Below are 14,778 nucleotides of genomic sequence, written 5' to 3'. Positions count from 1 at the left end.
AGCCACTTCAGCTCCGGGGACTCCTCAGATTACGCTGCCGACGAAGCGGCGAGCAACGAACCCCGGAAGTGATGTCAGACTGGGTGCGTGAGTACACCTTGAGTCACCTGGAGAAAGAGACAGTGGCGAGAAGCGAGGCGGGCAGTGAGTTCGGTCCCTGAGGAGAGAGTGCCGCTGCCACGCTGGGGAGTGCTCCAAGGGCCCCATGGAAACGGAGGGTCGCTCCTCGTGGGCCATGGGGCTGCTGAAAACCTTCGACTCCAGCGAGTTCGTGAGCTGGGAGAAGATCGGCTCCGGGGGCTTCGGGCAGGTTTACAAAGCCCGCCACGTCCAGTGGAAAACATGCCTGGCCATCAAGTGTTCGCCCAGCCTGCATGTGGATGAGAAGTAAGTGCCCGCTTTGCGTCCGAAGGAGAAGAGCCGAGTTGGTCGGCGCGCCTCTGGCAAGCCAACGTGCCCAAGCCTGCGCTGCAGGAAGCATAAACCGAGTCCCCCAGAGGACAAACTTGCCGATAACAATGGACTGAGGACACTGCAAGCGGGCTGAAACCGTAGGCGGCTAGGACACGCTTGATATGATTTGGTGACAGTTCAGTTCGGGGGCAGGAGGGCTTAGAAATTTACCCCGTGCAATGTTTAAAGAGGACAGCGACACAATCCCAGAGAAAAACGGGTCGCTTAGCTCTGGGGAAATTCCATAGGTGTCAAGCGGCTAGCTAGCCGGTTGCAAAGGGCTTGCCCATCTGGCGTCGAATTTTCTAACCCGATAAGACTGTAAGGTTTCCAAAAATTAAACCGCTTCGGAAGCGGAGACGTTCACGTCATTGCAACGATTTGGGGCTAGTTAGGGAATTCCCGAAACCCTCGTGCTTTTTCTTCTTTCTTGTTTAATCTTTACTTGCAGAATTCGGAATCTATGCTTTGAAACCTGCTTGCAATTAGTCTTAACTCAGGAGTTTTCTCTGCTAATCTGCGAGGCGTGTTTTTGTTTTTACAAATTAAGAGTTCTTAGCGAGTTAAAATAGCGATTCCTTGGCGCTGTTAGGAAGCTCCATTGAGCATTCAGGCGGACTAGTGAAAAGGCGCTGCCCCCGCTTGTAGGGTGGGTGTTCTCGTGTGCGCTACAAAGATTAACGTTGGCTTGCAAAGCAACCGTGAAGGAAGGCAGGGAAAGGAACGGAACGCGAGAAGCGCAGGAAGACGCATCTCAGCTGGATTTAAAGTTCCATAATTCCACTTCATGGTCTTTAACCGTTTGGTTGTATCAAAGCACCCGAGATAGCTTCCCACGGTTCCTTTTTTGCAACTCCCACATTACTCGGTGCAGTTCTTGTGCCTCTGGATGTTGCTCCCAGAGTGCAAAACGATTATTTTCACTATACGGTGCCATTTTAATCGGATTATAAAGGACGCGTTTACACGCTGAGGCGAATTTGCCTGTAGATTTGCTCTAATGGCTCCTTTGTAATGCACCCGATAAAAAGAGGCTGTACAAGCAGAGCGAGTTCAGAACTGCCTGCGACGCTGCAAGCGATCGGCGAGTCGCTGCCTGCGCTCTTCTTGCCCTGCTCTTCCTTCGGGGGGGTGCTTCAGAATTACGTGGAAAGGACTAGTTATTCCGCAAAACAGGGAGGGTGGCGGCGTGCAAAGAGGAAAAGGGAGAGGCCTCCGTGGTTTTCTGATATAAAGATGGTGGAATTGCATTTATTGGCTGCTCTTGAATTTCTGAAAATAGGGTGGCTAATCCTGAATTGTGTTTTTGTTGTGGTTTGCTTGTGTTTGGCCTAACGTATCTGAACCCAGCTAGTGTGACTTGAAAGCCATGATTCATACCTTAGCATAGTATATGAACCTAGTCAATTATTGTTGACTGTAGTTAAACAATGTACTGTGTGGTATAGTGTCGCCTTTCTCAGCCTTAGTGACTTTACACTGATCATCACACAGGTATAGTGTGAATGTGTGAATGCAGTCAGTGCCATCTTGGGCTGTCAGAGTGCCTTGGATTATAGTACTGTTCCATTATCTGCAAACTTTCTGCTCTGCCATTTGGAGGTCGCCAACCAGTACTTCTAGAAATGTTTTTACAAAGAAGCATTGAGTGTTTTTAATCCTTCACAAGATATCACTTTTTCACTAGATTGTAGTGAGTATTAGATCATGCGCTTTGGTTAAATGATCACAAAAGGGATGCTAGAAAAAATATGCTCAGCCAGAGGACCTTGGAGAGAGACACATGTAATATTAGACATTACTGTTAATGTCAAAACAGGTCTTAATATTAAACACCTGAGAAGAAGCCACATTATGATTTGCTTGTTTTATCTTGTTGACTTGGCACGATAGGTGAAACCACCCATTATGATTTAACATATATGAAAACTAGCTACTATGTAGTAGTTGTATATAGGTGTGTGTGTGTGTGTGTGTGTATGTGTGTGTATATATATATGTGTGTGTGTATATATATGTATATATATATATGTGTGTGTGTATATATATGTATATATATATGTATATATATATATATATATATATATATATATATATATGTGTGTGTGTGTATATATATATATATATACACATACATACATACACACACACACATACAGAGAGAGAGAGAGAAGAGAGAGAGATATATATATATTAGGTCCATTAAAAATTACATCGCACTCAGTGCGAGAATCCCCTAAAAAAATGGGGGAAAAAATGAAAAAGACGAACGGTTACAGGAACTGGGCATGGCTAGTCTAGTAAAAAGAAGGACCAGGGGAGACGTGATAGCAGTGTTCCAATATTTGAGGGGCTGCCACAGAGAGGAAAGGGGTCAAGCTATTTTCCAAAGCATCTGGAGGAATAATGGATGGAAACTGACCGAGGAGAGATTCAACCTAGAAATAAGGAAGAACTTTCTGACAATGAGAAACAACCAGTGGAACAGCTTGCCCTGTTGTGGGAGCTTCATCACTTGAGACTTTCAAGAGCTTGCACTGCCATTTGTCAGAAATGGTGAAGGATCTCCTGCTTGAGCAGGAGGTTGGACCAGATGACCTATAAGGCCCCTTCCAACTCTGTTTCTGTTTCTCAGACTTCAACTCCCATAATTCCCTAGCCAGAACCACTGCCCTAAAGCATATCCAGCAAATGTCTCTATAACCTTTGCTTGAACTATATGTTATAGGAAGCAGTTGCTGGGGCAGATAAACAGAGAAGTGCCACTGCACTTATTTTCTGCTTATGGGCTTTCTCTTGGCATCTGATTGGGCATCATGGAAACAGAATGTTTAGGTAGATAAGTATTTGGTTGATCCAACTCAGGTTTTATATTCTATTTTGGCTTTTGTTTTATGGATCTATATGTACTTTGCTTTATAATTTGAGGTTCTCCCTCCTGGCCACCTTATTCTCTTAGGGCATCTTTGTAGCCATAAAAGTTTAATGTAATTGATATCTTCGTGCCTGTTTTCTGGGTCCAAGTGTACTGACTAAAGTGGTGAAAATTTACATATAATCTTGCATGTTATGTATCTATTACCATACCTTTAATGCACTCTATAAATATACTCCATGTCCTCTGCAGCCCATAGGTGGCAATAAATTGCACTAGACATTCTGATCTTATATGTATATTTCTTAGATATTTTAGTTTGCAGACTTTTGAGATTTAATGTAATACCATTTATCTTCATAGGAAATGTTAAAAGCTCTTGTAGAATCAATTTGTCTGCAAGGTATATCTTTTAAAATAACTAATATTTGCTTATATATGTGAAAATATCAGGTAATAAATGGAGCTAAATTTCAGTAATGTGGATATTCTCAAATCTAGTTATAAAGTGTCCTGGTAGAATTTGGTTAATGACTATTTTGAGAGACCCTTCATTCACTTTTCTCCCTGTGTTTAGGCTGTCTGTTTGCGGGTTCTTGTAAATTGTGTGTCATACTGAATGAAATTACAATTTGATTCTGGTTAAGATAGCTTCAAGAGTTAAATTGTATACTTTATGCAAAAGACTATGCAAAAATTGTTCGTTTTATATGTAGAAATAATTTCCTAAAACAGCTAAAATGGCTCCACACATTTCTGAAAATTTATAACAAGACAGATAAGGGAGCAGGCACATTACCCAATGCTGATAGTCGACAATGTTTGACCACAATTGAGCCCCAAATTTTTATTGTTAAGTGAGACAGTTGTTAAGTGAATGTTGCCCCATTTTACAACCTTTCTTGTCACAGTTGTTAAATGAATCACTGCTGTTATTAAGTTAGTAACATGGTTGTTAAGTGAATCTGATTTCTCCATTGATTTTGAATTTGAATTTGAATTTGAAAGTTTATTTATAGGCCGCCCTTTTCCCTGGGGGGACTCAGGGCGGCTTACAACTCATGGGGAAGGGGATACAAACAATGACACATAAGAACAATACATAATTAAAAAGAACACAACATTCATACCATTCGGGTAGGGGTGGGTTAAAACTTTAGCCCCAGGCCTGACGGGATAGCCAGATTTTAAGGGCTGTGCGGAAGGTCTGGAGGGTGGTGAGGGTACGAATCTCCACGGGGAGATCGTTCCAAAGGGTCGGAGCTACTACCGAGAAGGCTCTCCTCCGCGTAGTTGCCAGTCGACACTGACTGGCAGATGGGATTCGGAGGAGGCCTAATCTGTGTGATCTAATTGGTCGCGAGGAGGTAATTGGCAGGAGGCGGTCTCTCAAGTATTTTGCTTGTCAGAAGATCACAAAACATGATCATGTGACCACATGAATGCTGCAACAATCATTAGTGTGAAAGCTGGTCATAAGTCTCTTTTTTTCAGTACTGTTGTAACTTCAAATGGTTACTAAATGAATTGTTGTAAGTTGAGGATTACCTCAATATATGTAATATAATATATAATATAATATGTGTTACATAGCAATAGCAGTTAGACTTATATACCGCTTCATAGGGCTTTCAGCCCACTCTAAGCGGTTTACAGAGTCAGCATATCGCCCCCACAGTCTGGGTCCTCATTTCACCCACCTCGGAAGGTTGGAAGGCTGAGTCAACCTTGAGCCGGTGAGATTTGAACCGCTGAACTGCAGATAACAGTCAGCTGATGTGGCCTGCAGTACTGCACCCTAACCACTGTGCCACCTCGGCTCCAATAATATAATATAATATAATATAATATAATATAATATAATATAATACAATACAATACAATACAATACAATACAATACAATACAATACAATACAATACAATACAATACAATACAATACAATACAATACAATACAATACAATAATATGTATTTGTCTCTTGTTACATATTTATTCTTGTAGTATGTTGTGTATAATATTCTATGCTGTAGTATTCTATAATATTCTAAGCAGCTTTTATCCAGTCCAATGACTTGCAAAATAGTGGGAATTTTAACTATAATAGTTGGTCACATAAATTACTCTGGAGTGACATGATATTTCACCATCGTTATAAACTCGGTTTGTAGGAAAACAATTGGTTGCTACTGTTTTGGTAGAAGTTCAAAAGCTACAAAATATCCCAAAAACAGTTATAGAGAAAAAAGGTCACCCAATTGAGTATAATAGTGTTGAGAATTTATTATCAGTTTTATTCATGAGGTTTTTGATCTTGTGCATGTAGTCTTTTAAATGTGGTCAGAAATGTTGTTAAATAAATATAAAGCAAAAGCACTTGACACATCGAAGGAAATAAGGGGGAACAGTTTCTTTAAGTGAAAGTGTGCAAGTGTGAAAATGGGTACAGCACCTAGTCTTGTATTGTGCCGTATTTCAAGACAAACATCTTCTGCCTTTTCTTGAATATATGTGGATGCTAAAGATTGCAGGATGGCATGAAAGTCAGCTCACTCCATGAAGGTAGTTAAGATATGTTTTTTCTGTACAGTTTTGTCTAGACAGAGCTAAGTAAAAATAAGGAATTTGGGGTAACTAGCTTTTTGGAATGTGGTTGTTTCTGTAATAGCATTTGTACTTCTAAGAGGTACAATGGGTATTTTCTTTCAAAAATTATCTAGCTGCAGAGATTAAGCTATCTTTGGATTGAAATGGAATGGTCTGTTTCGGTAATAAATAAGTAAATAAAGCATTGCCTCGAAGCTGCCATGTCACATCATATTGGCTGCTTTGTTGATCTTCAATGGTCTTTGCCCAGGGCCAGAAAATATTTCCAAAGAAGTAGATGGGGAAAGTTAAGCAGTCCGTCTTAACACTGTCCAGCTAGAGGCACTGAGGCAAGGCACCCCACTTTTCCACATCAGTTGCCATCTCAGAATGGATTGTTCCAGCAATTGGAGTTGAGGCAACTATGCAAAACAGAAGAGCTTTGTGCAGCTCTGCCACAATGTGTCTGGACCTCAGCCATGATGAATAGAAATATCTACCTCATTCATAAATGATGTCTAAATATTGTTGTTAAACTTGCTGCTTGCAACTAATGTCCTGTGCAATATTTAACGCAGGGGAAAAAAAGGAACCAACTCCAATGGTATTGCCCATTGCTTACCAATTACTGGGTGGGCCTGGGGGTGTTGATTATGACAGTGTTTTTCAACCTTTTTTGTGCAAAGGCACACTTTTTTCATGAAAAAAATCACGAGGCACACCACCATTAGAAAATGTTTAAAAAAATTAACTCTGTGCCTATATTGACTATATATAAAGTAATTTTCCCACGGCACACCTTACACTATGTCACGGCACACTAGTGTGCCGCGGCACAGTGGTTGAAAAACACTGGATTATGAGCACTAACCATTCTAGACAGCTACATATCACCAGTCGCTTTAGTTAAATAGCATATCTTCCTGGCTCGGATCCATTCCCCACACATGATCAATTATGTGTTGGTTTGCGCTACTAATCAAACAATGCTATAGATGTCAAAATATGCAGCCCAGAAGCAGGAAATGGCCTTGTTTTGAAATTCAAATTATATATTTGAATTAATCATCTTAGATCTGTTGTAATTAAAAAAAACAATGTGTGTTATTTGAGGCCTGTAGTAAGACTTCAAGACTGGATATATTGGAGAAATATTTATTGCATAGACCTTATATGTCATTTTAAAGACTGTTGGAATTGAGGTAGAATAACAGTTCCTGTACTTGTGGGAATATGGTAGGAAGAAAAAAACCCAAATCTTAACTACACGAATTAATTAATGCATTAATAGATTAATTTGCATGGCTAATATTCTGATCCAGGAGAGTCTTCAACTACATTTTTTAAAACAACTGTTAATAAATACAGTGTTGGAAGTTTTACATTTTCCATGGATAGTATTTTAATTCAAGTGTCTATAGATTCTGTTCCTCTCTCTGGGAGAGCCTGCATCTGTTTCTTTATACTAAGTTTACTGTTGAAAAATGGAGATACATAAATCAATGTGTAAAATATAACTTCCAAGAGTTCCTGTGTGTTGGCAAACTGATGCAATTGGGAGTTCACATCTACATGCTAGAGATTTTTTGTGATTAGTAAACATTGAGAGTAAAACACCAGCCTTTCCCTATTTCCTGATCTCAAAAATCAAGCACCATCATTCCTAACCAGCCATATGATTAATAACGAATGGCTTACTAAGAAAATGCTTGATTATGAACCAAATTTTATCTTTGTATGTTCTTTGGAATCTGGGAAACTCAACACAATGTAAAGTATGTTTCTTCCATCTTTCATTGAAATTGCTGAAGGTAATTGGTACTTTGCAATTTATCTGGAGGTGACAGAAATATCAGGGAGGATAGGAGAATCATATTACTGCAATTAGTATTTTTAAGAGTTCTTAATGTTGGTAACACAGACTACTGTATTTGTCTCTGGCACCTGTTCTTTTGCTTAGTTTTTTAGACCGAGTTATAAGGATTGTCTGGGGTCAGAATATTTGCATTTCTCTCAAAGTTGTCTGCTTAATTCCAAAATACTTGGCTTAGATTGTATAATATGTGAATTGGAATTTTAGGTGTCATCCCAGGGAACAAGGCTGCTGTTTGGTCTCCTTTACTTGTTGGATAAGCACACATTTTCCACAAGTGAGTAATACAGCAAAGCACCTTGGAAGGTAATTATTGTGGCTATTCTCCCTCCCAGTTGTATACTCTCAGACTTTTTATTACCTAATGGAATTGTGGTGGGCAGTGAGAAACTTTTATTCAGATCAGTTTTGTAGTACCATTTATTCACATACCTGAGATCTCCCTCCCCACTGAATCTTTATGGTTCAGTTTGTATCCCCCTCCAATGAAGCAAAATTATTTTGCATTTTATTTCATGGCCCTTCATTTTATCTCTCCATGCCCTTTCCCTATCTTTATACTTTAGTACAGTATATACTGTATGCTTCTTGATTTATAAGGCATTACTCATTTTCAATTTCTTAAAGCACCACACATCCTGCTTTTCAGCAGGAGTGTTTTAATCATTATGAAATCACTACAGGTTGCAGCATCTGGTGACACTAGCTGCACTTGAGAAGCAAGAAGGGTAAATTCAGATTAGTGCTGGATGGAAGATGACAGGACATTCCTTGAGGATAGGTCAAGATGGTGTCTACAGTGGCACAATCCAAGACCTAATCTTTTAAAAGTATGAGTCCAGTGTGGTAAAAAAGGATAGGGGCTTCGGTTGCATCCAACATATTAACTTTTTTGACACAGACACACATCCAGTACGCCCTTGGAAACAGCCAGAAAATCCAGGAAGTTGTATGAAGCTGAAAAAGCATTTCAGAAGAAGCAGTGGCCAATTGCTTCCATTTTGTTCTTACAAAAACAACATGAGTATGGTCATGGGGTCAACAGTAGCTGAGTCATATTCAGAGAAGAATTTACCTTTTAATGAGGATAAACTAAGTTGTAGCTGAGCCAACAATCAGTGAAACCTTCCCAATGGTAATCTTCTTTTAAGAGAAAGATTTGGGTGTCTGCTGTGCTGTTATAACTGTTATGCAGCAGTCCTCCACTTACAACAGATTGTTTAGTGAAAGTTCAAAATTACAATGGTGCTGAAGAAAGTGATTTATGACCATTTTCACACTTAGAACCATTGCAGCAGCCTCATGGTCACATGATTGAAATTCAGCCGCCTGGCAACTGACGCGTATTTATGATGGTTGTAGTATCCTAGGATAATGTGATCATCTTTTGCAACTTTCTCACAAGGAAAGTCAATGGGGAGGTTAAATTCACTTAACAACTGAATTACTAACTTAACAACTGCAGTGATTCGCTAAACAACTAGGGCAAGAAAGGTCATAAAATGGAGCAAAACTCACAAGTGTCTCACTTAGCAACAAATTTTGGCCTCACTTGTAATTGAATCAACAATAAAAACTGTAGAAAGATTAACTTTGGCTTGACTTATCCAAGCTGCTGGGGATAATTAACATAATGCTTCAAATACAATGATGTCTTGTAGCTTGTGAACTTTGAACATCTGTTCTCTGTCTTAATTGGATCTCCTTTTTTTTGCATTTACTGCAGTTAAGGTAATAAAAATGTGCTTTTCCCAACATAGAAAAACAGGAAAGCTCAGCCTCAGCCTTGTGTGCCATAGAACTCCACCCAAATTGTCTTGCCTTGCACTCAACAATAACCCTTGTTCCTTCACAAATATTAACCATTGTTCTGCCTTATACAGAGGGTGTTGGCATTTCTGAAAGTACTAGTAAAAAGACTGCTCTAGCACCCTTCACAAGGTGGTCCAAACCCTTTAAGATATCCAAATATTATACTTAATAAAGACATACAAAGTACATATATTTTTCGTCTGTTGGCATATGTTCAATGTGCAGTGAAATGTGAAAAATTTAATGCAGGTCACACTGCAAATACGAAGTATTAGATCCAGGGAAGAATAGAGGGTGACTGTTTTCAGGTAACAGAAAATAAACCTACAGAGTCTTTATCTCTGTGATGACTATGACTATTTTCAAAAGGCTAATCTTGCTAAATGTATTCTCCCAATATAGTATTGTTTAGTAAATATGAGTAACATGAGCATTTAAATAAAATAGATTGGTATGATTTTGGAGAAGTACATTCACCAGAGTGCATTCCATTTTTTGTCCGTTGTGTGGTTTTATTTTAAAAAAGCATTCATTTCTACAGAGCAATTTCACCAGGTAGCTTAGAGAGGATGCTATATATGGTTTTATTTTTCTTCCTTTTGATCTCTTTCCTTTGAGTCATAATCAAGAAAAGAGTACAAATCACAAGCACAAACTTTAAACAGTGTCATGATTTAGTGAATAGTTTGATTTTGTATGGGGTAAACAAGTGTCAGTTTCTTCCCACTGTGGTAATGTGGTCTAAAATATAAATGAATGAGTATATAACAAAAAAGAAGAATATAACTATTTCTCCAAAGCATTTATCATGAGAAACATTTGCGAGTCTGTTTAACTATCACCTTTTACTAGTGTTAGCTGTTTACTTCAGTTATCAGAGCAAAGTTTATTCATGTTCAAATATTTTTATTCAAAGAATTTAATCATCTTCTTTCTTCAAAATTTTGCATCACACAGAATGTTGGGTTCTGACTTGCTGAACACACTGGAGTCCCTTGTGAAGTCAGGCAATATAAATTTGGCCAATTCCTAGATTTTCTCTCCTGTTTTTTAACTGGTTTTGCCTTGCATCTCTCTGTATTGGTTAGGAAGTTGGACAGGACATAAAAATAACCTTCAATTAAATCAGGGAACCACAAGTTAACCATGAATGCCTCTTTGCATTTTGTTTCAAGCGAGAGTTGCAGTCAGAAGATAGCAAGAAAGCATTATTTCAGCAGTGGATTACTGCCTAAAAGAAATCAATGTATTCACACTCCTTTTCACCCATCACATAAGTTGGAAAACAAACCACATTATGGTTTTAATCAGATTATGAATGCAGTAATTGTACATAGGTATGAGTAACCCTAACTCTGAATATTTTGAAACTATTTTACAATACTTCGGCTTTCATCTGAGTAATCCATGAAATGAAAATAACTATGGGGCCATTATTTATTAGAGAGTATTTGTTTTTAACAGTAGAGGAAGAATGTAAGGAATAATTAGAATGATTCCTAATTCATTCTAATAGGGGTGACCATGATCTAAAAAAAAAGATAACTTTTTCTTTCTAAAGCAGCATGGCTAAACAGCAGATTCTTTTAGGCAGTTTGATTTGTCTTTATTAAAAGCTAACTTTCAAATAACTGTTTTGAAGATTAAAGTTTTTCTGATAAGGCAGTGCATGGCTAGCTTCCAAATCATAGTTCTGGTAATGTCCATATTTCTTAAGATATATCTTTTTAGATGTTTGAACTTCTGCAACTGAAAACAAATAGGTAGCGGCATTTAACCGTGGCAAGTAAATTTACCAAGAGAAGCCAGATATTAGAATTCTCCAGCAATGGGACCTATTCAAAAATACCTCTAGTATATTTAATCCAAACATTATCTCTCTTCAGTGTCAAACTCTGAAGAAATTGGCTGTTGGCAGATGCCTGATATCTGTGGGGATCATAGTGATCAAGCAACTATGAAACCCGAAATAACTCTTATCCTCTCTTCACACTGAAGTTTGATTTTGCACACTGAGATTCTGTGCAGCTATGACACTTTTCCACTAAGCAACATGGAGGCAGAAAGTTCATTTGTCTTATGTTATGCATATTCTGAAGAACAAGACTCATGCTTACTTCTAATCCTAAATCAACAAAATGCTGTTATGTGGGATGCAGTGGCTCAGTGGCTAAAATGCTGAGCTGGTCGATCAGAAAGGTTGGCAGTTCAGCGGTTCGAATCCCTAGTACCGTGTAATGGAGTGAGCTCCCATTACTTGTCCCAGCTTCTGCCAACCTAGCAGTTCGAAAGCATGTAAAAATGCAAGTAGAAAAATAGGAACCACTTTGATGAGAAGGTAACAGCGTTTTGTGCGCCTTCGGAATTTAGTCATGCCGGCCACATGACCACAGAGATGTCTTCGGACAGCCCTGGCTCTTCAGCTTCAAAATGGAGATTCGTACCACCCCCTAGAGTTGGAATGACTAGCACATATGTGTGAGGGGAACCTTTACCTTTACCTTATGTAGGCTGGTCAGACATCTGTGATTGCAGTGAGTGGTTTTCATAGGTTAGCCAATTCTTGCAGCATCATGCACTATCATGTGAAATCTGAATCTAATTTTTCCACATCTTTAATTTATCTTTTTAATTCAAAAAGCACTTTTAACAATTTGGAAGAAATGGCACCAGGATCCTAAAAATGATTGATCTTGATTAATTGGAGTAAATCAGCTTTAAAACTGCCTTATTTTAGCTAATTATAGTTAAGATAAATGATTATTCAAGTTCAACATCTCAGTAAGCTATATTTAAATTTGAAGTATACGTTTTCATGGCTACATGAAAAGTAGAAAAATGTCTGTCTGAATTCTCCCAGTGGTTGTCTTTTCTAAAGTAAATCTGTGTATAAAATATGTATAAGCCACCTTCCAAAGCCATGATTTGTTTTTGCCTTGGTTTATTGAATAAATCAATAACAAACTGAAGTTTTTCAAATGAGAAAAATAATTATGGTTTATTCAGTCAGTCCTGGTTTTTACCATTCTTTTCTGCCAGTACCCAGGAACAAACTGGGCAAAATATAAAAAAACCAGAATTAAATGGGCTCAGGCAAAACTGTGTGTAAAATAATGAATAGCAACCCTTGTTTCTGAATTGTGATTTGTAAAAAACAAAATGTATTTCCCTTTTTAAAGATGGATTTGCATATCATACTAAACCAAGCTTGATCACATTGTATTGTAATTCAGTGTTATATGTGAATCCAACCTACCTGCTTACAAATTAGAGCCAGCCATGTGTAACTAAGTTTGCAACATGACATTCCAGCAAGCAGACAGTGAATGTTCTTGAAATGAAAGATTGCCAAACAGTAATCTCTTTGAAAAGAAATTAACTGATGGCTTGCTAACCTACATTTTGGTGTTCATGAGAAACATTCAGCATGTTAAGGACTATTATAGAAAGCCTATGGCCATATCACTGAACTACAACATTGTATTAGAAATAATTCTCTCGGTGAACTGTGATAGCAGGTTGAGAGCAGGGGTGGGTTCCGGCCGGCTTTACTGCCAGTTCGCTTGTGCATGCGCAGTTCAATTAAAGCAAGATGGCGGTGATGACCGGGGAACCGATTCAGGGGCGTGGCATGCCTGGGTTGCTGCCAGTTCCAGCGACCCGGGCCGGCATACCACTACTATTTCGGTAGAACAGTAGGACTCCACCTCTGGCTGAGAGGAATATTCTTCTGGTGATTATTATAATGTACTAAAGTTTAAATTAGAGATCAGCCCTTTATTTTGTAGCTGAAGGGGGAAAAGTAGATAGCATGGGGCTCTTTCATGGGTAGCCCACTGTCTGGGTGAGATCTGAATTGTTTCATAGTAAGATTAGTTTAATGATCTGAGAGGAATTAATGTACAATTGCTCCATCATAAATGTTCAGACTAGTCAACACAAGTCCTTAATTACTTCCTGGAGTCTGTACTGACATAATACAATACAATATGCTATTACAGTATCTTCTGAGCTTGACTAAATTAATAACTGACATTGATAGAGAATTTGCATTATCTGTCGTAGATCCTTTATTTTAATAGCCTCATAATGGGAAATCAATGTAAAATAATAGTTTCTAAATCAGAAAACAGTCTTTTTTTCCTTCTCCATAAGAAGCCATCATATCTACATTTATAATTTTGACTGTATTCCTTTTTTTAAGAGAACAGAAAATGGTTATACGTAGAATCTGAGATTTTAATAGTGTTTTTCTACTTTTTCACTAATTGGACAAATAAGGTAACCTGGATTTGGCAGCTGAGTACTTCTGCCACTAAGCTTCGGCATGAGCTGTACTGTTAGTTGTTCAACTGAATGGTGATAAAGTGTGAGTTAAAAACATAGAACATAGGATAATCGGGTTAGAAAAGACGTTAAAGGTTTTCTAGTCCAACACTTTGCTCAAGCAGGAGCTCTATACCATTTAGGGCAAATAGCTGCCTAGTCTCATGAAAACCTCCACTGATGGAGCACCCACAACTTCTGGAAGCAAGCTGTTCCATTGAATTGTTCTCACTGTCAGGAAATTTCTTCTTAATTCTAGGTTAGATTTCTCTTTAATAATCTTCATTACTCCTTGTGCTGCCCTTAGATAGTTTGGAGAAAAGGCTGACCTTCTCTGTGACAGCCCCTCAAATATTGGTCCCAGTAGGATTGTAACTAATGCACTAGCCAAAGGTACATGAACTCTCCTTAGACCACAGCTTCTACCTGATGTTTTAGTAGAAGCCAAGAATCCGAGAGGATCCTGAAGTATTGACCAATTCCTTCAGGGGCAGGAAGAGCCCACTGTGAACAACTATCAGGAATGATGTCATTGCATTGCCTGTTGCTTATGAATGGAAATAGCTCCAGTCTGGTAGGATTTAGTCTGGGCTTCTTTCACTTCATCCAGTCTTCACAGTCTCCAGATACCAGTTCAGGACTTGTATAGCATCTTCAGCCCAGTCCAGGGTGGCAATATGTAACTGAGTGTCAGCATACTGATAATACCTTATCTTGAACTGATAGATGATCTTCCACTGTGGTTTACATGGGGGAAAGAATTGAGTCCTGACAATCCCATGTTAGAAGAAAGTTGTGAAATGCATACAGGTCAGGGGAGGGATTTCCCAATAGATAGCACAGTATTGTCACCA

At 38.6% G+C, this 14,778-nt stretch overlaps 1 protein-coding gene across 1 annotated transcript in view; it reads left to right on the top strand.

Moving 5' to 3' along the window:
• Nucleotides 1–109: 109 nt before the first annotated feature.
• Nucleotides 110–14,778, top strand: part of RIPK4 (receptor interacting serine/threonine kinase 4) — a 31,623-nt gene continuing 16,954 nt past the window's right edge. Inside the window, exon 1 of the mRNA XM_032219301.1 lies at nt 110–387. Within this exon, the coding sequence (XP_032075192.1) occupies nt 206–387 (182 nt within the window). The 5' untranslated portion in view covers nt 110–205. The remainder of the gene's footprint in view (nt 388–14,778) is intronic.

The sequence above is a fragment of the Thamnophis elegans genome, chromosome 6, assembly GCF_009769535.1.
Source record: "Thamnophis elegans isolate rThaEle1 chromosome 6, rThaEle1.pri, whole genome shotgun sequence".
NCBI classification, from domain to species: Eukaryota; Metazoa; Chordata; class Lepidosauria; order Squamata; family Colubridae; genus Thamnophis; species Thamnophis elegans.
Note: the sequence above shows the minus strand (reverse complement) of the source record. Positions and strands in the feature narration are given on the sequence as shown.